This window comes from Globicephala melas, chromosome 20 (genome assembly GCF_963455315.2).
Source record: "Globicephala melas chromosome 20, mGloMel1.2, whole genome shotgun sequence".
Classification (NCBI taxonomy): domain Eukaryota; kingdom Metazoa; phylum Chordata; class Mammalia; order Artiodactyla; family Delphinidae; genus Globicephala; species Globicephala melas.
Window position 1 is genome coordinate 47,250,784 of NC_083333.1, and position 24,255 is coordinate 47,275,038.

Below are 24,255 nucleotides of genomic sequence, written 5' to 3' on the forward strand. Positions count from 1 at the left end.
GAAATTCAGGAGATTCTATTACTAAATGGATGACGCAATGAAAAATTACTGGAGGGCATTTAACAATCTGTGTCTGCTCCTCTGGCTACCCATTATCCTTTCACACCCTTTTTGTCACTCTTGGAACATTCTTAGCCTTTCCCCAAAGAAGACAGCCCAAAGTCCCACCTAGTTGCTATATTCAGCCCAAAGTCCAACTCTCTAGGTAATGTACAGTCCTCTCTGTTATATGTACATGTGGCTTTGTATGGGCCAGTGACCTAGAATACATGTTACCTACCCCTTGTGATTCCTCCTTTTGCCATATACAGTGGTGGAGTAGGAACAGGATAACTCCCATTCGGTAAAAAGAAGAATGAAAAAGAGGCAATAATCACTGATCCATAGCAGTTATCAAATTCTTCTAGGTAGGAATTGTGGTGATTTCCTGTCATGTGGTGGAGTAATACCTCCATTAGCCCTCTGGCTGCCCCTGGTTCTGCTCTCTGGAAGTAAATTCTTTGCCTGTCATTCCTCAAGGCACCGTTAAGGGCTTTTTCTCTGGGAAGTTCTTCCTTGTTCACGGTCCTCTATGACTGAGCTTTGGAGACCATGCTTTCTTTGGCAGAGCTTTCACCGCTCACTTCCTGCTGGTGCAGGGTTGGGGCCACACAGATGACTGTGATTATCCATCATGGGTTTTGAAAGCCAGATTTGTGGTTTGTTTAGAAATACAATTCCGTCAAAACTTAGTACGTTTCTGGACTCTTTGCTTCTATTCAGCTTTAGGTAGGAGTAACCACACTCAAGATTTCTGGACATCGTAACTTTTCCTCTTTATTTACTTCCTTCTGTGTTCAGCCCTCTTTCTCTCCTCAATTCAGTACTGACTACCTTGAGGCCAGCTGATACTAAAGCAGCCCCCTTGACTTGATCTTTGGCACTGGGTTGCTTCAGGGTGAGAATCTAATCTTCTGGTTTGGGGATACAAAGGCATTTGGTTTTTTTCACATTCTGACATTTTCTAACCACTTTTCTTAGGGCTTAGTTGGTGTTTTGTCCGCATTCCAAGTTATTGTAGGAGACCGTTTCCCAAATGTTTTCTTATGCCTAACAAGGAGGCCACCAGTTTTCCAGTCTGCAGCATCTGTTTCCTTGAGAGCTGCTACCCTGTTGTTAAGTCAGCATCACATGCTTTAATTTTTTTAAATATCAGCATCCTACCTGAATTTAATAGTTTCTGTATTGATTAGGGTACAGGTTAAGCTATTGTAATAAAGAGATCCAAAAAAGTACAACCACGCAATAGGATAGAAGTTTATTTTTCCTTCCAATCATAATCTGAGGTGATCTCTCCAGGACCAGTAGAACCATGCTGCTCCATGAGACCATCTTGGGATTCAGGTTCTTTTTGTTTTGTTTTGTCATTCTTAGTATGTTCTCATCTGCATGGTGAAATGGGCTTGCACTGTCATGACCATGTTCTAGTCCATAGAAGGGGAAAAGCCAGGAATAGAGGACAAGCAATTCCTTTTCAAAACATGATTCAGGGATTATGCATATCACTCACCAATGCTGACGTTGCATTGGTTAAAACTTAGTCACTTGCTTTAAGGGAGGGTAGAAAATCTAGTCTCTAGCTGGACAGCCATGTTTCTAGGAAGAATTTCTCGTATTCTAGGAAGAATACTATAAATACTAGGAACAAGTGTACAGTGCAGAATCTCCCATGGTGTTTTAATCAGAGAGGGTGAAATTCACTCACATGGCTAAAAGCCTTTATAAACACTGGCTCTTTGAGAGGGAGAAGGTATAGATAAGTAGTAGCCCATCAGCTGGACAAGGTGACATACTTATGTTGCCTTATCTTTCTTCTTTGAGTGTGCGGTGAAACTTGCCAAAATGGTTGGTTATGTGAGTGCTGGGACTGTGGAATACCTCTACAGCCAGGATGGCAGCTTCTACTTTCTGGAACTGAACCCTCGGCTACAGGTGGAGCACCCTTGTACAGAGATGGTGGCCGATGTCAACCTCCCTGCGGCACAGCTCCAGGTGAGTCACCCTGCTCTTGATCAGAGAGTTGCTTACAGAAGTTTGGAATGTCAGAGATGCCTGCAAAACTGGTTCAAGTAGCGTCTGTTAAGAGAAGACGCCCCTTATCTGAGTCTCGTGTAATGTTCATCTCTTGCACTCTATGGCTTGGGATGTGTGGGTTGGTTTTCCTGATATGGTACAAATCTAGGAATATTATTATTTTTTAACCAGACACATCTGATATAAAATGTCATATATCAGAAAGAAACTTAACAAATAATATGCTTTACTCAGTTGTTTAAATTGTAGGAAACCTTACAAACATCGTAATGGTCCTCTACTCCTTTTTCCTAGTGTTCTAAATTGAAGCACTTCCACCTTAGAGTGGTGGCTGAGGTTGTTCATGGCAAGAGTGTGGCAGCACACATTCATTTTTATAATGTTTAAAGTGCTGGCTGTCAATATTATTTTCTCCATTCAGCCCAGGAAACAAATGCTATGGGAAGCAGTAATAGTTCATGATGAAGTTTGATATTATTTGTAAATAACATATTCTTTGCCCACATTGAGAACCCCTTCTGGTCCCCAGTGGTCCCTGTTAAGGAACCCAGTAAATAAAGATTTACATACTTTCTCCAGTGGTTTGTGGCGATAATTATGAAGTAATTATGACATAGTTAGGACTTCTGAGCTGTCTGAACTTGGAGAGCCACTGACACTGACTCTTCCCTTGGATATTTTCATTCTGATCCCTTGATGGGGAAATGACAATTAGAGGGAAGCTCATGTCTATTGCTTTAGGGATTTGGGGACTTTTTAAGGAGTGGGGAGTATTTAACACCTTACGTGTGTTTTGTTTCAAGTAACTTAGAGTCACCTATTCCATGATGTAGGATGCAGGCTATAAAAATAGGGTGTTTTAGGTGGTGGCTACTGAAATGAGAAATCTGATAGCTTCCACATTTTAAGGCAAGTAACTGTGAAAAATGAGTGATGTGTGTTTTATTACCTTTCAGATTGCCATGGGGATCCCTTTGTATAGAATCAAGGATATCCGTATGATGTATGGGGTATCTCCCTGGGGTGATGCTCCCATTGATTTTGAAAATTCTGCTCATGTTCCTTGCCCAAGGGGCCACGTTATTGCTGCTCGGATCACTAGTGAAAATCCAGATGAGGTAACCCATCACTTAAAAGGTTTACACTTTTTTTTTTCCCTGTGAACTTTAATATTAAGATGCTATCTGAGGGCATATCTGAAATATCTTGGGACTTCCTCTGGAGAAGGAAATTCATAGAGGCTTCATAAGAGCAGACAAATAAGTAATCACTGTTCCATTGGTCACTTAGACCTATTTAGTCACTGTAGAGTCCTTAGTGGGTCTGTAGCACTGGACATTGGCTCGCAAGCCTTTATGATTTTTGTGTATCATTTCTGCTTTTGTGTGTGTGTGATTACACAGAACCTGAACAATAAGTATATGAACGTTCTCTTCCTTGGAAATATAATATCTCATATTCTTCATTCTCTAACAGGGTTTTTTTTTTTTGATTTAAAAAATTTATTGCATGTAGTTAATTTACAATATTATATTAGTTTCAGGTATACAACATAGTGATTCAGTATACTTCATTTTAAGTTATTATAAAGTACTGACTATAGTCCCTGTGCTGTACAATACTCCTGTAGTTTATTTATTTTATATATAGTGGTTTGTATTTCTTAATCCTCTACCCCTATATTTCCTTTCCTTCCTTCCCTCTCCCTCTTGTTAACCACTTGTTTGTTCTCTATATCTGTGAATCTTCTAATAGGGTTTTAAGCCCAGCTCAGGAACAGTTCAGGAACTGAATTTCCGCAGCAATAAGAACGTTTGGGGCTATTTCAGTGTTGCTGCTGCAGGGGGACTTCATGAATTTGCTGATTCTCAGTTCGGTCACTGCTTTTCCTGGGGAGAAAACCGAGAGGAAGCAATTTCGTGAGTATAATAGCATTTGATTGCATTTCAGAGAATAAACTTGTGCTAATCTTCAATGAAGGTGTGAGCATGGGAATGGGAATCATGTATTGCTATAAAAGTACTAATATGAATAACCTTCTTGAAGAAATATATCTTTGACTGTACTTACATTCATGTTGTATTAAATTTATTCAGTGTTTGGCAGATGTTTTTCTGTCTGTTGCCCTGAGCATTTTCAAGTATTTTTGCTTTCAATGTTTTTAATAAACTTATAAAATTGATTGCTTTAAAAATATCATATTTTTCTATAGAAATGATGTTGTCATTTGGGGGAGGAGGTAGATTCTTGTCCAAGAACTTGACATATGTCAGAGATAAGACCTGTTATTTGTCATCAAAATAAAGGTATAGCTGTAAATGTCCCGTAGCCATTTAAAATAATAAAATGAAACTGCTTATTACATGAAAAGGGCATAAGGGGACTGTCCACATTGCTTATATGAGAGACCTCAGTGAGCTATGAAATACACACACAGCGTATAATATAACCGGTATATCATAGGTATTAGTTAATATTCTATTGAGGGTAAACATTAAATATTTAATAGCAGTTTTGCTTGCCTGAAAAGTAGGGCTCTAGGAGGTAATTTTGACAGGTTAGATATTTTAGAAGATCTATCCAAAATTGATCTAGTTCTATTTTTTAATTGTCCATTTCCTTGAACCAAGCATTTAATACTATTCCTTTGACCTTTAAACTGCACACATAGATTGTGTAATCAGTAAGTATTTATTAATAATGTTGGTTTTTAATAATGTGTTTAGAAGTTGGGAAACCTCAAATTTTCTCTATTTTGTCCTCTACAACTCTTCCCACTTATTCAAAACTATAAGTGGAGTTTTCAGAATTAAAGCAATGCTACCAGAAAAACCATCTGGCATAAAAGTTGCCTTTTTATTTTTCTTTCAGTCCTATCCTGCTTTGCCAAAGTGAAGAAGGTTTACACTAGAGCTTGCAAATTGGTGGCTTTCCGACTAGTCACAGCCACAGATGTGTTTTGATTGTCTTGTAGAGTGTTAGTTTTTTTAAATCACCAATATTTAAAAATTGGGAGATTGAAGTAAATACATGGATTTCTGTCTTCCCTTAAAAGAACGGGATGACGGTTGGTTTTGTATTCCACTTGGCAAAAGTTAACTGAAGCTTTGTGTGACTGCTTCCTTTAGAAGAAACACGAACTCTCTAGTTCACACAGCTGCCGTCCAGTCTGCCTCACTCATTTACATCCCCAGAGTGGCCGCTATTGGTATTTAGGTTTCCAGTCCTGATTGGCACGCCACTGAGCATTCTCTACAGGACATGTCTTATGACCTGCTCCAAAAGCCTTGCTCCTTACTTCCTGACCTGCTCTGTACATTTCTCTACAGTGTAAAGCTACCAGGTTAATGTTTAGCATATGAAAATTATGGTCTCTACAATAAGCTTGCCCTTCTTTTTTGGCCGCGCTTTGTGACACGTGGGATCTTAGTTCCCCGACCAGGGATCGAACTCACACCCCCCTGTAGTGGAATCGCAGAGTCTTAACCACTGGACAGCCAGGGAAGTCCCTAAACTTGCTTCTTAATACCATGCTAAAGTTCATTCTTCAGCTCAGAGTTTGTTTCTTCTTTCTTCATTATATTAGGTCTATATTCTTCTGCTTGGTGTTCATATTCTTCTCCAGAATAGCCCCAACCCATATTTCCCGCAGACTGTAATCTAAATACCGTGAGAACAAGACCGTGTCTGTCTTGTTGCTGCTGTGTCCCCTGAACATAGTAAGCACTCAGTAGATGTTTGTTGGATGAATGGACTTGCCCCTCATTCCTGTCCTCATACCCTCTGCTTCAATCATAACATTCCCTGAACACAACCCCTAATTTATTTCCTTTTTCCCTTTGTTCTTGCTACTCCCTCTGTCCATCCATTCACAAATATTTACTGAATATCTAATGGCTCTGACAATATAATGAGGATCAAGATAGGGTCTGTGCCCTCATGGAACTTTATGATCCAGAGTAAGAGAGGCAAATAAGCAATTGAACACAGTGTAGGAAGTGCCGTCTCTGATAGTGGGATTACATAAGGGTGTTATAGGAGCGTAGAGCTGAGTCAGCTAACTCAGTCCAGAAAGGGTCAGGGTTGTTTTCGCAAAAGGAAGTGACCTCTAGATTGATATCTGAAATATGTATAGGAATAAGCCAGGCTGAGATAGGGCATAGAGAGGAGGGTAGAGGTGGGAAATGGAATAATGTTCTAGGCTGAGAACTCCTGGACCACTTGGAAGAATATTTCTGTCACAGTCATAATCCCAGCTTAACTTTTATCCCATTTCAGATCCCACATTCTTTTTCTTTTTTTTAATTGAAGAATAGTTGATTTACAATATTGTATTAGTTCAGGTGTACAGCAAAGTGATTCAGTTATATATATATGTTCTTTTCAGATTATTTTCCATTATAGGTAATTACAAGATATTCAATATAGTTCCCCATGCTATTCAGTAAAAACATGTTGCTTATCTATTTTGTATAGTAGTTTGTATCACTTAATCTTATGTTCCTAATTTATCCCTCCCCCCTCCCTTTCCCCTTATGGTAACCACAAGTTTGTTTTCTATGTCAGATCTCACATTCTTTATGAAACCATAGGGAGGTGGATTTTCTCCCCTCTTAGAACCACTCCACACTTTGCTTATCTCTCTCTACTGGTATTTATGATATTATGTCATATATATATATATTTTTTTATTTTTTATTTTTTAATTTTTTGCGGTACGTGGGCCTCTCACTGTTGTGGCCTCTCCCATTGCGGAGTACAGGCTCCAGACGCGCAGGCTCAGTGGCCATGACTCACGGGCCTAGCCGCTCCGCGGCATGTGGGATCTTCCCGGACCGGGGCAGGAACCCGTGCGTGTCCCCTGCATCAGCAGGCGGACTCTCAACCGCTGCGCCACCAGGGAAGCCCTGTCATATATTTTTAAAGTGATTATTGTCTCCACATTCTCTCTCCCTTAAGAGTCTAGTATGTGTCTTGAGTCTGTGAGATGCATAATAAGTATTTGTTGAAGTAGGGACCTGCCCTGTTCAGCATAACACTGGGCAGAAGTATACAGGGAAAAACCCCATGGTATTTGAAATTTTGTTAAAGTTAGATCATTTAACACTTAATTGGAAAGTAATCAAAGTAATGAGCAAGTCATTCCACAGATGGCTAAAATGCAGCTTAAAAAAAACCACCACTCTCACATGCAGTGTCAGGCTAATAATACCTGACTTTCCCCAGCCAGTTACCTCCATTGTATGGAAACCTTTAAATTAAGGTATTAGTGTTTGTAAAAATTCACTGAACAATATACTTAAGTATATTTTATTAAATGTAAACTTTACCTAAATAAAATAAAAAAGGTGTAAAGAGGGGGGAATTATGCCCTAATTCTCGTTAGCCAGCAATAAATGAATGGGATGATGGGAACAGTGAAAACTGGGTGGTTTGCAGATAATTTGTTCTGTATTCCATACAATGAAATGTATGTGATCTGCTGATGCTCTTATGGTAATATTAATCAGACTCATAAGTTTGCTGAGTTCTTGAAAATTCTATCTGGAATAAGCACATATATATCTGCACCCTCATTTGTTCTTGGAACTGTCTGTCTCTCTCCCCCGCCTCCTGAAACTCTAAAGGAATGAAACAATTCTTGAAAGTTATTGAAAAACACTAGAACATTTGTTGCTGAAACAGATCTGCTTCTATCCTTCTCCCAGAAACATGGTGGTGGCTTTGAAGGAACTATCTATCCGGGGCGACTTTCGAACTACAGTCGAATACCTGATCAAATTGTTGGAGACTGAAAGCTTTCAGATGAATAGAATTGACACTGGCTGGCTGGACAGACTGATAGCAGAAAAAGTACAGGTGTGTATTTCTCCACTTACACAAACAACTTCTGGGATTGGGTTTTTATAGGCTTGTGGTGTGATCAGTCCATGCTGCTAGATAATGTTATTTGATTCTAATCTGAATCGTTCTTGGTCTATGTGGAAAAATCTAGGAGTCAGTGTGATTTTAGCACTGTAAGAGTTCTTGTGCCTGTGTTACACAGTCACTTTATAGGTTGTAGTATTACTTCCAAGGGTATATTTGAAGAGAGGCACGCAGGGATTGAAATACTTTCTCTTTCCTCACTTGATGTTAAATCTGGTTCAGAGTTACCAACTTCTACATCTATCTACCAAGCACTGATAAGAGGGGCCTCATTTTAATCAACAGAAGTTACCCTTTGTTCCTGAATTGCTGGGCTAATATAAATTACTCAAGATTTTGTATAAAATTGTTAGATTCATGTAAATTAGCTGGAGGTCCAAATTTTGGTTATACACCATTTTTCTTTGAGATTATTGGTAGCCAAATCTTCGTACCTTTTGAAGTTTATTTGTGACAAAAGCTTGTTTTTGAGCTACTCTTCGATTGGCTCAGTGGAAATCTTAGGGAGGGTGGAGGGAAAGGTGTTTTTCATCTCTATTCAAATGAGACCTCTATTCAGATTCTAAAAATAAATGTGTTTTTGTCTCAAAAATCAGTTGGGGGCTTCCCTGGTAGCACAGTGGTTAAGAATCCGCCTGCCTGTGCAGGGGACACGGATTCGAGCCCTGATCCAGGAAGATCCTACATGCCACGGAGCAACTAAGCCCGTGCGCCACAACTACTGAGCCTGCGCTCTAGGGCCCGCAAGCCACAACTACTGAGCCTGCGTACCACATCTACTGAGCCCGCGTACTGCAACTACTGAAGCCTGCATGCCTAGAGCCCGTGCTCTGAAACAAGAGAAGCCACCACAATGAGAAGCCCGCACACCACAATGAAGAGTAGCCCCTGCTCACCTCAACTAGAGAAAGCCCACGTGCAGCAATGAAGACCCAGTGCAGCCAAAAATCAATAAATAAAATAAATAAAAATTAAAAAAAAATACTTTTAAAAAAGGGTAAATGCTAAAAAAAATATCAGTTGGACAATAAGGATGGAGACTCTCAATGGTAGCTGATTCTTCACAGCACATTTGAGCCTGATTAAAATTGAGGGCCATGGTGCCAAGTGACCCTGCTTTTGATCTGCTCTCTTTTTTCTTTTCAGGCAGAGCGACCTGACACCATGTTGGGAGTTGTGTGTGGGGCTCTCCACGTGGCAGATGTGAGCCTGCGGAATAGCATCTCCAACTTCCTTCACTCCTTAGAGAGGTAGGCTTTGCTTCTCATAGTCTGTGCAAGCTAACTAGTGGTCCTGAGTGCAGGACTGAAGTTCAGAGGCCCAATTTATTCTTCTCTCTGTTCCTGGCAGCTTGTGAGTGCTACTTGTTATTCACTGACCATGGAGGCAGGGGAGAGAAGGGATGTAGGAGTTTATGGCAAATGATTTTGGGGCTCTAAGGGCAGATTCTAGAAATTGGTTTATACCACAGTTAGAATAGGTTGCTTTTTAAAAACTGGAGTCCAGCTGAAGTAAACATTCTGTTCTGTACAAGCATCAAATCTCTCCAAGCCCTGGTGATGAAAATCTGGTGTTTTACTCTAGCAAGGAACCCTGAATATTTCATATATGACCTGTAAAATTTCAGGAATTAATAATTGAGGCTGATATTCAAGATGACCTCATGAGTCTCTCAAGTACGTGTGGGGCTAAACTCATTTCCAACACTGGTTCTGAAGACTGAGCTCTGCCTTTGAGTCCCTGGAGGAATTGTCCACAAGGCTAATCATTTGATAGCACTTTAATCACAGGCACTTTAATTCTTTCTGTGTTGTTAGACTCACATCAGCTCCATTTTGAGGTGTCTGAAAGGAAGAAAAGAAACAAAATTTTAAAAATTGAACTGAGATTTCAGTTCAAGTCTTACCAGGAAAATCTTTCACTATGTTACACTTACGCACTAAAACCTTCATCAGCTCACATTCCCCTTCTGTATCAGATCTAAATCCCTCAGAGTGACTTCCAACTCCCTATATACTATGGCGCCTTTTTACCACTCGAGCCGTACTCATTTCTATTCTTCAACATGCAATCTCTAACCTAGTTAAATGGTTTCCCTACTGGTGTACAGATATGTCACACGTAATCTCTCCTCTACGAGCTCCCCTTACCTTTTTAACGTTACTTTAAATTTATTTTTAAAACTTGTGTTTTGAAATAATTTCAGATTTATAGAAGAATTGCGTGAATAATACAAACAACTTCTATGTATTCTTTGTCCAGATTCACCCATTATTAACAACTTGCCTCACTTGCATTTTTACTCCCTCCTTTAATTATTATCAAAGTCTTTCTTAAGAGATAGTGTTTCTTTCCTTCCTTGGCAATGTCCTTCCCTTTCCCCTCCACCCAGCCATGGCCTACTGCCTTTATTTTTTAAGACCCCAAATAAAATTCAGTTGATAGGGGTAGATGAGGGTTGATTGCACTGGAGCTTTTCTCAAAATTTTTTTAAGTTTTAATTTTATTTATTTTTAAGAACAGATAATATATTCACATGGTTTAAAATTCAAAAGGCACAAAAAGGTATGTAGTGAAAGGTTTCCTTCTTACCTCTGTTCCCTGGCCACCCAGTTTCCTTCCCTGTAGTCAACCCAAGTTACCAGTTTCTGTCTGTAATCTTTCAGACATATGGTAAGTTATATAAGCATATATATGTAATATTTGTTTCTTCCTACCACCTATTTTTTTTAAGCACAAGTGGTAGCATACTCTGAAGCTGTCCTACACAATTTCACTTGCTTTTTTCATTTAACAGTGTATTTTAGAGAGTATTTCATGTTAGTGCATAAAGGGCTTCATCTCTCTTTTTTAATGGCTGCATAATATTCCATTATATGGCTTTTTTGTAATTTATATATCAGTCCCTTAATGATGATGGTCCTTTAGGTTGTTTTCAATCTTACTATTCCAGGAAATGCTATAACTGATAACCTTTGAGATTCCCTTGTAAACTTTTAGAACTTTCTAGAAGTGTCTCTCACGTTGTTCTTTCAGGGGTCAAGTCCTTTCTGCTCATACACTTCTGAATACAGTAGATGTTGAACTTATCTATGAGGGAGTCAAGTATGTACTGAAGGTATGCTGAACCCCACTGAAGCCAATGTTGTACTTTTTGCCTCTCTCTTTGTCAGCCTGCTTCCTTTAGGTCAAGAGATGGGGTGAAAGTTTGGTTTACTGCAGGGCTGGGTGTTAGTGAAATTATAGTCATTGTTAGTATCAGTAGCCTTGTGTCAAAGCAGTATTTTATGATTCTCTGAAAATGTTTTAGCTGTTGCTTAATTTCACATATGCAGCCAAGAGATATAGGAGACAGAGAGCAACCAGAGCAGGGAGATGCATCTAAGGTCCCCCCTCTTTGCTTGCAGCAAGGCTGAGCCATGCCCACAGACACTAGTGTTCAGAGCACCAGTGCCATGAATTTCCTTCCTCTCTGGCAGAGCTTTCTTACCTAGATGTCTGAGATACCGAAATTTTGTCTGGGACTCCCCCTGGAAGGGACACACTGACTTGTCTCTTCGGGGTCTCATTTCCTACAGGTGACGCGACAGTCCCCGAACTCCTACGTGGTGATCATGAATGGCTCATGTGTGGAAGTAGATGTGCATCGGCTGAGTGATGGAGGACTGCTCTTGTCCTATGATGGCAGCAGTTATACCACATACATGAAGGAGGAGGTGGATAGGTGAGTGGCTGTTTAAGGTCCATTTGCTGGTCATTGTATCAGTCTTTTCTCTGAGTAGTCACTAACTCTTGGGATTTTTCAAGGTCTTTTTGTGGATTCTATTCTAATTAAAAAAAAAATAGTACATGCACTTAACAAAAATTTCAAGAGTATTAAGAAGTATTTATAATTAAAAACATTGACTCTGGGCTTCCCTGGTGGCGCAGTGGTTAAGAATCTGCCTGCCAATGCAGGGGACACAGGTTTGAGCCCTGGTCCTGGAAGATCCCACATGCTGCGGAGCAGCTAAGCCCGTGTGCCACAACTACTAAGCCTGTGCTGTAGAGCCTGTGAGCCACAACTACCAAAGCCCGCATGCCACAACTACTGAAGCCCCGGCAATGAGAAGACTGCGCACCACAACGAAGAGCAGCTCCCACTTGCCGCAACTAGAGAAAGCCCGTGCTCAGCAACGAAGACCCAATGCAGCCATAAATGAATGAATGAATGAATGAATGAACGAACGAATGAATTTTAAAAAATTGTCTCTCCGCCACTTCTGTGTGGGCAGACAATGAAAAATAAATTCCCCTTTTTATATGCTACCACTGTTAACAGTCTCATATGTTTTTGCAGAAATCTTATATGTATATACAAGTTACATATATGTACATACTGTTTTTCTTTTAAATATATTCACAAATAAAAATAACATTTAGTTCTGTACCTTATGTTTTCCTTTAACATCTTTTATACTGTTCAACACCAATCATGCAGTGTGGCTGTGGTAATTAACTGAATTAACACATGGAAAGGTTGTAGAACATTGTCTGTGATATAATAAGAGTTCAAAAAATGGTAGCTATTACATCAGCATCACCTTCATTTTTTTTTCTTGATGGAGGTACCTATTCTTTTTAATGGTCGTATATTATTCCATTATATGGATGTATCATAATTTATTTAATCTGACCCTTATTGAAGGAAATTTGGGTTATTCGGCATTGTAAACAAAGATGCAAGGGACTTCCCCGGTGGTGCAGTGGTTAAGACTCTGCGCTCCCAATTCAGGGGGCCCAGGTTGGATCCCTGGACAGGGAACTAGATCCCACATGCGTGCTGCAACTGAGGAGCCCACCTGCCACAACTAAGGAGCCAGCAAGCCGCAAATATAGGAGCCCGTGAGCCGCAACTAAGACCCAGTGCAACCAAATAAATAAATAAATAAATATTTTTTTTAAAAAAGGGATCCAATAAATGCTGTGTGTGTGTGTGTGTGTGTGTGTGTGTGTGTGTGTGTGTGTGTGTGTAGAATGAAGTTTTCAGGGTTTTTTTTTAAGATTGACATTATCCTACCATTATCTTTTACAATTTGAGGTGCTTTATTGACTTACATACTCCCACTTATCTCCTAGGTATCGCATCACGATTGGCAACAAAACCTGTGTGTTTGAGAAGGAAAATGACCCTTCGGTGATGCGCTCACCTTCTGCTGGGAAGTTAATCCAGTACATTGTGGAGGATGGAGGCCATGTGTTTGCTGGCCAGTGCTATGCTGAGATCGAGGTCAGGGTGGTGATTGGGCTTCCGGGCCATGGGAGGGAAGGTGGGACAAGAGTTGGCTGGAATTGACTAGGACTCAAGAGTAACAGAAAGGAAGTAGAAAATAGAAAGGGGAAGTGTCAGTAGCTGTCATTAATCCCTAAAGCTAGGTCCTAAGAGATTTTATTTTTCACTGTAGGTCATGAAGATGGTAATGACCTTAACAGCTGTAGAGTCTGGCTGTATCCATTATGTCAAGCGGCCTGGAGCAGCTCTTGACCCGGGCTGTGTAATAGCCAAAATGCAGCTGGACAACCCCAGCAAGGTCCAGCAGGTGAGTAGGAAGATACTTTTAATATTGCTCTCCAAGAGCTGATTACACGGTAACAGTAGTTTGGAAAGGCAAGTGATTTCACTCCTTGGTTTTCCAGTTTTTCCTTAAGCTTTTTAGCCCGATCTTAGGGCTTGTATGTGTGCCTTTGGTATTATGGAACTAGAATTTGTAAGAGTTATGATACTAAGATTCCGTGATCTTCCTTATGATGCTTCCTCCGTTGACTTCTCTCCTTGTAGCTGGGTATGGTGAAGAGGAGTCTTGATTTTGCATGATGAATCTAAGTTGCAGTGGTGTGTTGTACCCTGAATAGAAGGTAGTGGATGACTTGATCTCTCATTGGGATTGACAGGCTGAGCTTCACACAGGCAGTCTGCCGCGGATCCAGAGCACAGCACTCAGAGGCGAGAAGCTGCATCGAGTATTCCACTATGTCCTGGATAATTTGGTCAACGTGATGAATGGATACTGCCTTCCAGATCCTTTCTTTAGCAGCAGGGTATGAATCACTTTTCTTGGGGAGGTGGTGTGGGGGAAGGCGTATACATAATAGGGTACCTGTTCTCTAAGATAGTTTAAAAGTCACGTAAGGATTTTTTTTTAAGAGGGAGAAAAAGCTGTTTGATCCGAAACTCTCCCACCATTAGCTGTGGGATTTGAAGTCTTTAAATCCCTGCTTCTTATCTCTGTTATTGACTTCGCATGTAATTGGGATTTAAACCAGAGAATAAGGACAATGTTAGGTGCTTATATTGCAATTTCAAAGTAAGTACAGGCATACCTCGGAGATATTGTGGGTTTGGTTCCAGACCACCACGATAAAGCATGTATTACAAGAAAGCAAGTCACATGAATTTTTTGGCTTCCCAGTGCATAGAGAAGTTATGTTTACACTATACTGTAGTCTGTTAAGTGTGCAATAGCATTATGTCTAAAAAAATGTACATGCCTAAATTAAAAAATGTTCTGTTGCTAATAAATGCTAATCATCTGAGCCTTCATTGAGTTGTAATCTTTTTGCTGGTGGAGGGTTTGAAACAGTGCAAGAATTACCAAAATGTGACACAGAGACATAAAGTGAGCAAATGCTGTTGGAAAAATGGTGCTCAACACAGGGTTTTACAAATTGAAATTTGTAAAAAATGCAATATTTGCAAAGTACAGTAAAGCAACGCACAATAAAGCACGGTACTCCTGTACTATATGGTAGTGAATTCAGATATATTATTTTATTTGGGGGATTGTGTTAATTTTGTCTGGTTCCTATTTTATTATTTCCTTCTTCTCAGGTAAAAGACTGGGTTGAACGGTTGATGAAGACCCTCAGAGATCCCTCCTTGCCTCTCCTAGAACTGCAAGATATCATGACCAGTGTCTCTGGTCGTATCCCCCCCAATGTGGAGAAGTCTATCAAGAAGGAAATGGCTCAGTATGCTAGCAACATCACATCAGTCCTCTGTCAGTTTCCCAGCCAGCAGGTATTTATAGAGTAACACTGTCATTTTCTACTGGCAGCCCGTGCTAGAGTTCATGTTGTAGGATTCCTTCCTGTTTGGATCCTCCTTACTGTCTGGATGTTGTGCTTTTGAAGTTTAATCATTGTTTAAGGATTGTTTAATCATTGTGCCCTTTACAAAACTGCTTCATGATACAAGCCCAATAAGGTAAGTACTGTGTGTGAAATGTAAAGTATCTGTGGTTAAGAGGAAAGCATACTGGTATCCCATAGAGTTTTGTTCTTGGGGCTGTGCCTTAATTAGAAGTATTCTTGTGAATTTAAAGTAGGCGGATATTTGTAGTTCTATCATCAGAGACTTCCTTACTATCTCAGCAGCATACTTACTACCCTTTGCTTTCCTATTTATCATGAATGGGCCCCTAAACTATACCAGGTAACTTGCAGCTACTCTCGACATGTGAAAGATAGAAACTGTCCTGTTACAATTAAGAAGATTCCTAGTGTTGATGCCATGCAGGCTAATGCTTTGGGTCCTTTTACTATGCTGGGCTTCATTTTTTTTCCCTTTCTTATACTTTAGATTGCCAACATCCTAGATAGCCACGCAGCTACATTGAACCGGAAATCTGAACGGGAAGTCTTCTTCATGAACACTCAGAGCATTGTCCAGCTGGTGCAGAGGTAGTTACATGGAACTCCAGATTCCCAGACCTGCGCATCCCCATACCTTCCTTTCTTCTGAGTAGTCACAAAGAGGTTTACTTCAGGTTTGACTTAGAGAAATTAGAAAGCACCTCTATCTTAGAAAATCTGTTATATCTACTAAATCTCTTAGACTCGTGAGCTAGCTCTCATACTCAGTGTTTCTGATGGCTTTACTCTGCATCTTTCTGTCAGTTATTAAGGCACAGCAATCTCATTGTTTTCTTTTTCCTTGCAATTTCCATGAAACTCCTAATTTTTCTTCTGGCATAGGGCCCCATTTGATATTTATTCTCCTCAGCTTATGGACTCAGCTGTTGGATTAAAGGAACCTTCACAGGACATTTTCAACTTTAAGATATTCATAGACTTTTCAGATACCCCTTAACCACTTCAAGGGTGTGGTGATCGTTTCAACTTAGCAATGGGGACTGAACCAGGGTGTTGGTAGGTAGGGCTATCAAGTGGTTTTTGGTTTTGCTTTGCACTCTTTTTTTCTTGATTCCTTTATAAGGAAAAAAAAAATCTTGTCTGTAGCCATATTTCTTTTAGACTTGAATTTAAATTGATCTGGTTAGTTGATTCTAGGCTGTCTCCTGTCCTGTCCTATATTAGAAGGAAAGCAGTTCAGTAGAAAGTCTAGTAAATCTGGGCTCTGGGTTTATTATGTAATAGTCTGTTATTTAACAGTGTTAGCCTGTCAGGATTTTCAGTGGGGACCTTTTTCTGTTTGCCCAGGTACCGCAGTGGTATCCGAGGCCACATGAAGGCTGTGGTGATGGACCTGCTGCGGCAGTACCTGCGAGTAGAGACGCAATTCCAGAACGGTGAGTTCCTTCCTGAGGACTCTGTATCTGGGAACATTTCCCTCGAGGACTGAGCAACAGCTGAGCCAGTCCATCCTGTCACTAACACTTGACATTAACAAACTCTTCCTCCTTTCACCAGTCCCTTAAAAATTAAACCTCTATATCTCACTAGCGCCAAAGAAAGAACAACAAAACACAGTTTGATGAGATTGTGAATCCAGTGTGCTTCTGGGAGAGGGCTGAGAAAATTTTTCTAGCAGAAGATTGGCATCTTCTTGACCTTGTACAGTGAGAGCTGGTTGAGTCATGACCAGGCTGAAATTGAGAAACCCTATCCAAAGAGCTTGCCTCTCAGCAGCTAATCCATGGATTGAACCACAGGCCTCTGAAAAAGGCTCAGATTTTCCAGTGCTTTTCAGTGTATCAGTTAGGTGGAATTTATCCCTGGCTTTCTCTGTAGAGCTTTACTAAATGATGTACAAAGTCTCCGACTAAAATACCCTGGCTAAGATTTTAAAGCTACATACTGCTGATACTGCTTTCTGCCACAAGATGGCAGTGAAACACCATAGAATTTGAAAGATTACCTAATATTTTCTTTTATCAGTCTTGCTCCCTTTTCCAGTCCTTAAAGGATGACTCTCCCACTCATGACAAGGAGAAATACTCAAGTAAATATTGCAAACTAAATGCAGCAATGTGTGAAATAATAGATCACAACGAAGTTGGCTTTATCCCACTAGTGCAAGCTTGATTAATATTTGAAAAACCGGTTAATGTCATTTATCACGTAACAGACTAAAACAGGAAAAAACATGGCCATCATCTTAAGATATGGATGATAAAAGTATCTGACAAAATTTAATATGCATTCATGATAAATTCTTAGCCAACTAAGAATGAAATGGAACTTTTTATCATGTAAAGTTCTCCTACAAAAAAATCTGTAGGATGCATCATACTTAGTGGTAAGATGTTGAAAGCATTCTCTTTAAGATTAGGAATAAGACAACGACACATACTATCATTACTGCTATTCAGCATCATACTGGATATCCCAGCCAGTGCAGTAAGACAAGAAAAAGAATGAAAAGGTATGAGGATTAGAAAGGAGTAAGGAAGTAAATCAGCCACTATTAGATATGGTATGAGGTCTACCTAGAAAGCCTCAAAAAATCCACATATTTATTATTAGAATTATTTAAAATCTAACAAAGTTGCTGGATACAAAAGTCAATATACAAAATTCAAGTTTTATAATGGAACAATCATTTAGAAGAGCATTTTGGAAAAATATTCCATTTAAAATAGCAACACAAAATATGAAATTCTAAGGAATAAGTCTAACAAAAAATGTGCAACCTCTTTTGGAGAAAATTATAATCAGTAAAAATAATAAAGAAGATCTAAATAAATATCATGGCCTTAGGTTGGAATATATATTTGCAAAGTGTTGATTCTCCCTGAATTCATCTGTGCATTCATTGACATTCCGATAAAAAACTTACTAGTGTATTTTTGTGGAATTTGTCAAGCTAATTCTATAATTTACATGAAAGGAAAGGTAACCAAGATTCTTCTAAAGAAATACACTGTGGAGGTATTTGTCCAGTTAAATGTCAAGTTTTAATATAAAGCCATATTAATGAAGAGATTGTGATATTGGTGTAGGGGCAGATTAATAGAACAATGGAACACTGGTTCTATTAACCCAGAAGCAGATGCAAGCATATATGAAAACTTACTTTACAGCAGAGCAGGTATTGTAAATCAATACCTGAGGAAAGGATAGACTTTTCAATAAATGATGCTGGGACAAAGGATTATTCATTTGCCAAAATAAAAGATCCCTAACCTAGACGATACACACAAAAATCAATTCCAGATGAACTGAAAACTTAAACATGTACTAAAGAGGCAAAGCTACTAAATTTTTAGGAGAATATCCTTATGACCTCAGGGCAGAGAAGATATTGTCATATAAGACCAGTAAGTACAGGGATTTCCCTGGTGGTCCAGTGGCTAAGACTCCACACTCCCAATGCAGGGGGCCCAGGTTCCATCCCTGGTCAGGGAACTAGATCCCGAATGCTGCAACCAAGATCCTGCATGCTGGTAACAAAGATCCCACGTACCGCAACTAAGACCGGGTGCAGCCAAATAAATAAATAAATATATTTTTTTAATTACTGGTAACTTAAAAAAAAAAAAGACCAGCAATACAGACTATAAAGGATAAGTAATTTGACCTCACTTAAGAACTTTTTTTTTGCTGTGCGTGGGCCTCTCACTGTTGTGGCCTCTCCTGTTGCGGAGCACAGGCTCCGGATGCGCAGGCTCAGCGGCCATGGCTCACGGGCCTAGCCGCTCCGCGGCATGTGGGATCTTCCCGGACCGGGGCATGAACCCGTATCCCCTGCATCGGCAGGCGGACTCTCAACCACTGCGCCACCAGGGAAGCCCTCACTTAAGAACTTTTGTTAGTGAAAAGATACCACAAAAAGACTGAAAATACAAGCCACAATGTGGAAGAAAATATTTATAAATCATGACGATTAAGAAAGGATTAGTATCTGTAATCTATAGAGCACTGCTTTGAATCAATAAGTAAAAGACAACCTAATAGAAAAATGGGCAAAAGATATAAAAAGATAATTCACCAAAGCAGAAGCATAAATAATCCACAAACTCATGAAAAGATGTCCAGTCTTATTACTAATTAGAGAAATGTGAACCAAAACCACAGTAAGATTGGCAAAAATTTGAATTTCACATCATCTTCCACCACTTCTGTAAGCAGAAATGCAAATTGGTACAACCACTTTGGAAAACAGTTTGTCAGTACCTAATGGAGTTGAACTTATTTATACTCTTCAACCTAGCAATTTTATTTTTAGATGATATACTCTAGAGAAACTTTTACACATGTTTATTAAGGACACATATACAGTACTGTTTGTGGCAGTGTTATTCACGAATAGCAAAAAAGACTGGAAACAACCCAAATATACACAAGTAGAATAGATAATTGAATTCTAGTATATTCCTGCAATGGATTACTCTACAGCAGTGAAAACAGATGAACCGAGATATACACATGAACAAAAGATGAATCTCAAAAACATAATGGTGAGGGAAAGAAACAAGTTACAGAATGATCCATACACAATGATTCCATTGTTATCAAGTTGAAAACAGGAAGAATGAAACTATGTATACATTTGTGATAAGTGTAAAGAAGAGCAAAAGAATGATTAACCTAAAATTCAGCTTAGCGGGTTGATTTTGAGGAGGAGCACACTGGATCCTTCAAAGATACTAAAAATGTTCTGTTAAGATAGATGGTAGTTACTTGGGTGTTTATTTATTCTTTTGTATGTATACTTCACAATAAAAAGTTTTTAAAAAGAGGCACTTGGTATCATTGCTTTCTTTCTGCTTAGTGTCTCCACTGCCTCTCCTTGGGTAAATATTCTTTTTATTTCCCCCAGTTCTAGTGATTTCTGTTACCAAGATATATTTCTGTTGTCACTTCAAAGCTAAGTTTTGGTCAGGAGAAATATGAATTTATATAGGACAACCAATTTTTAAACAGCTTCCATTTTGTTCTAAATGGGTCTTTTATGACATTGGCAGCTCTCTAAATATTGTAGTCCACTGTTTTTCAAATATATTTAGTTTTATTTTGAAAAGAAATCTTATGTCAATCTCTAATATTTAAAATAGATAAAAGCAGAGTTGCCTTGGTTGCTTGCATTCAGTATTTGAGGAATCCATGGTAATGCAGTTTGAATGCCACTGTTTTGGTTTGTAACCTAACCTGCAGGCTGAAGTAAGGTGATAATCCTTTACTATTTTCATAGAATTCTGACCCTTGAGACTATTCAAACACTAATTCTCCTTTGCTTGGAAATTTAATTCTGAGGTAAGCTGTTTTTAAAGAACTGAATATTACTTGTATCCCATGGTAGATATCACTACAGTATACCTGAAGCTTATGCTTCTGTTGCAAAACATAGCTCTGCTAGGCAGAACTAACCTGCCCCTGGTGGCCTTGTGAAAGGCCAATGAAAATATGCATAACTGTACTCTCCCCACAGACCTTTTGACTTCATGCAAGGTTCTCCCTGATCTATGCCTTAGTTTGGATTTGGAGTTCCTAGGCATTGCTTAGCTGCTTCATGGACTTCCGGGGGGAAAATGTTGATTCCAGAGGTAGCAGCCATCCTTCTTGTGGACATTGATAAGTTTGGTGTTTTATTTTTGAGCTAAAACTGTTCCTCCTAGTTAGGGTGAAACATTTTCAGTGAGTCAGACATGGAACCAGAATCTCTAGCTGGGGTTTAATGGTATTGACGTTTCTTTTTAAGCAGCCAAACCCTCTCTTCTAAGGAAATCATTCCAGGAAGCGAAATAAGAGAGTTTAGAGTCAGGGTAGGGGGTTGGGGTTATCCCCAGCTCCTCAGTAAGACGCACCCTTCCCCGATCTGTCAAAATTTTTTTTAATGACAATAGGCCTTAGAGAGGTAGTGATTTGCCCAGGAGCATACAGTAAATTGGTAGCAGAGCTAGGCTTTGAGCCCAGGTCTTATACCGGATTGCCTGACTCTTAGCCTCGGGTTGCTTTTACTAAACAACACTGCCAATTCTATACAAATCCATCTAAGAAAATTCTTACGGTATTTCTTCTCACTTCTTACAGTTTTCTAAGTAGAGACATTAGAAAACAAACAAATAGCATGTAAACGTGAACATGCATACGTGGGTGAGGATCACTTCTTTTTGCTGCTTGCAGGTCACTATGACAAATGCGTGTTCGCCCTTCGGGAGGAGAACAAGAGTGACATGAACACTGTACTGAACTACATCTTCTCTCACGCTCAAGTCACCAAGAAGAATCTTCTGGTCACAATGCTTATTGTGAGTACCATTTTTCAGAACCTGTAAAGATGGTTGATGATATGAAAAAAGCATTTCTCCCTGTGACGGCTGTGGTCAGAGGAGAAGCTCCTGTCTTTTGTGATTGTGGGATGAGTGGGGCTTGGGTTGTAGATTAACAATTTCTCCTATCTGTCTTTGTCCTTGACCTGAAGGAACCTGCTCCAGTCAGAAAAGGACTGTTCTGCCAATTGTGCATATAATCTTACATGGGAACTCAAATCTCTTCGCTCTACTTAGAGATGCCCCATGCTTCCTTATTCCTCTTGTCACTAGTGACAGTAGCTTTAAAATTTAGTCTTATCTAGCCAGTGTACTTTTCTGTTATAATGCTTGTTTGTTCCATGAATGCTCTCACATCCAAAACTGAATAACAAAAAACAACTGTTAGAAATGTAGTACTGTTCCTCCCCCACCAAAGAAATTTAAATGTATTCCTCATTTTCTGTGGTCCCTTTCTGTTTTATTTACATGGACATCTAAGCTGGGATTATTGTGTTGGTAGTAGATACATGCTTTTGTCCCTATAACCTAGTAATATGAGAATTAGTAGAAAGAGGGAAGGAGAGGTGAGACTAGTAAACGTGAATAGGACTGATGTACATGTGACCAGTGGGTAGAATTTTTGTGGACTTAAGGATTTTTGAAGATGATTTGTAAGTTCTCTACTCCTTGGTTTTTCTGGTTGGGTTAATTCTAGGAATCAGAGAACAATAGGACTATTCTTAGAGCCCCTCTACCCCACGAGCAATTAATTGCCTTGCTGCTGCATGTTTGTGTTTTTTGGAGACTATAGTACCTTTTTGCTCCTGTGCTTTTCTTCCTTGTCCCTTTGTGGAATTGGCATTCTTGGTACCTTAATTCCCTCATTTCTTCTTGGAGGAGAAAAAAACTATAAATCTTCACTGCTGTTTTTTATTTCATGGCTCGGAATGAAGGGAAACTATCTACCTCACATCTCTGGTTAACAACAGTGCCACTCACTCAGTTATCTGCCTAGCTGGCTAACTCTCGAGGATGTAACATTTTTTAGAATAGCCACTTAAAAAAATATGTAATCACAGGGAGAGTTCATTACCTTTGCTACCCTAGAATGGCTAGATGGTGGGGAAACCAGAAAATGCATTTGAAAGGAAAAAACAATAACGGCGCAATGTAATATTTCAACTTCTCCAAGTGATAGGTTTCGGCAAAGAAGTGATATTATCTCTGGCAACCTGCTGATTTTCTTTTTCTCAATCAGAAAAGGGAAGAAATCTGACTAATTAGATTTTTTTCCTTAAATTTTAATAAAAGGATTGCTAATTCTCATTTGGATAAAGCCAAGACTTTCTGGCAGAAAAAGGTAATGATGAGGGTATGGAAGAATCTGTCAGTTTGGACCTAAAATGGAGTAAAATTTGCCTTTTTAGGAAGGTAGTTATGGTGAGTTTTCATTTTATTATGATTACCTTTTTAAGGACTTAACAGTTTTTATGCACTAAAAATAGGCCAAAGTCCAGAATCCTTGGAGCTGCAGAAGAGTAATGATCGTCTAAGACTGTCGCTGGGTTTCTTAAATTCTAATTTGTAAGATATAGGGGCTCGGCTCGCTCCTTTTGCGGAGTGATTGTAAGTAACGCTTGCCTTAAGAATCTCATTATTGGAACACGGAGCCATATTTCCTCTGAGAATTCTGGAGTAGCTTTGAGCTGGGGCTGTTCATTTCTCAAGTAATCACGCTGGTGTGATGGAGAGAGAAAATGGCAGCTGTTCGGAGCTCAGGCCTTCAATTTTCTTCAGAGTCCAGTCACTCAAGTGTGTAATTACACGGGGGTGCTGCAGGGGCGTTGGGCCCTGTCAGAGAACTGGTTTGAGGCTTTGCTTTCTGCTTTTGCCAGTCAGGACAGGCCAATGGGACTCTGACTTGCTGCTGTTCTTATTTTTCCCCACCTTGTCATCCCGATTACTTCTTACCTGCATGGATAGTACCCAGACTTTCTTTCCAACAGGCTGAGCTCTTTGGAGAAAAGAGCTGTTTGTTAATGTTTGGGTTTAGATGAATAGGACGGGGAGGGGTAGCGAGAGAGGGAAGGAGGGAGGAGGGAGGGGAAGGGGAGGGACGAGGGGGGGTAGAGAGAGGAGGAGGAAGGTTGACGATGTGAACCAGAAAGATGGATTTGTCCTTTTCTTTATTTTGGCATTTCACATTTATCTTTAAAAAACAAAGGAAAACTTCATAAACATCTCTAGGCTTTTATATCATTAAATTGCATTTGAAATATCCGTTATTTTGCCCTCATCTCAGAGATTTGGAAATCAAGAAGTTAACTGCTATGCTTGAGCTGAGGGCCAGCTAGCAGTGACTTCGGGAGCAGGAACGAAGGCTGGAAAAGTGCTCCTTTCTGATCTGCCTGCTTTGGCAATGGTCAGGTCCTCCACCCCACATCTGCATTAATGGTGGTAGCTGGGAAAAGCCATTTTACTTGTTTGGATTTCTCTTTCTGTAGGTCTTACTCTCTTTTATGGATAACAACTGGATATGGTAGCATTCGATTCCCCCAGCTGTGTTCTCTGCTGGTTCCCCTTTCTTTTGCTTACCTTGGCTTCCTGATCAATGTTATGTGCCCAGCATTCCAATCTCTGCTTTCTAGAAGTGGGACTGTTGATGCTGTGCTTTGCTGAACTAGATGATGATTTCTGGGGCTTTGGAACCTAGGGGGAGGGAATCAAGAAAATCAGGCTTCTGTGAATCAGTGTTGCAGGATGTGGGCTGCTCCGAGGAAGC

At 39.7% G+C, this 24,255-nt stretch overlaps 1 protein-coding gene across 7 annotated transcripts in view; it reads left to right on the top strand.

Annotated features, from left to right (window-relative positions):
• Nucleotides 1-24,255, top strand: part of ACACA (acetyl-CoA carboxylase alpha) — a 272,141-nt gene that overhangs the window by 115,122 nt on the left and 132,764 nt on the right. For all 7 annotated transcript variants that reach the window (XM_060290411.1, XM_060290412.1, XM_060290414.1 and 4 more), the window contains 14 exons: nucleotides 1,861-2,031; nucleotides 3,030-3,191; nucleotides 3,829-3,992; nucleotides 7,782-7,932; nucleotides 9,148-9,251; nucleotides 11,038-11,119; nucleotides 11,580-11,725; nucleotides 13,120-13,270; nucleotides 13,446-13,580; nucleotides 13,933-14,079; nucleotides 14,870-15,058; nucleotides 15,620-15,720; nucleotides 16,480-16,568; nucleotides 21,346-21,470. In XM_060290411.1, the coding sequence (XP_060146394.1) occupies nucleotides 1,861-2,031; nucleotides 3,030-3,191; nucleotides 3,829-3,992; nucleotides 7,782-7,932; nucleotides 9,148-9,251; nucleotides 11,038-11,119; nucleotides 11,580-11,725; nucleotides 13,120-13,270; nucleotides 13,446-13,580; nucleotides 13,933-14,079; nucleotides 14,870-15,058; nucleotides 15,620-15,720; nucleotides 16,480-16,568; nucleotides 21,346-21,470 (1,917 nt within the window). The remainder of the gene's footprint in view (nucleotides 1-1,860; nucleotides 2,032-3,029; nucleotides 3,192-3,828; nucleotides 3,993-7,781; nucleotides 7,933-9,147; nucleotides 9,252-11,037; nucleotides 11,120-11,579; nucleotides 11,726-13,119; nucleotides 13,271-13,445; nucleotides 13,581-13,932; nucleotides 14,080-14,869; nucleotides 15,059-15,619; nucleotides 15,721-16,479; nucleotides 16,569-21,345; nucleotides 21,471-24,255) is intronic.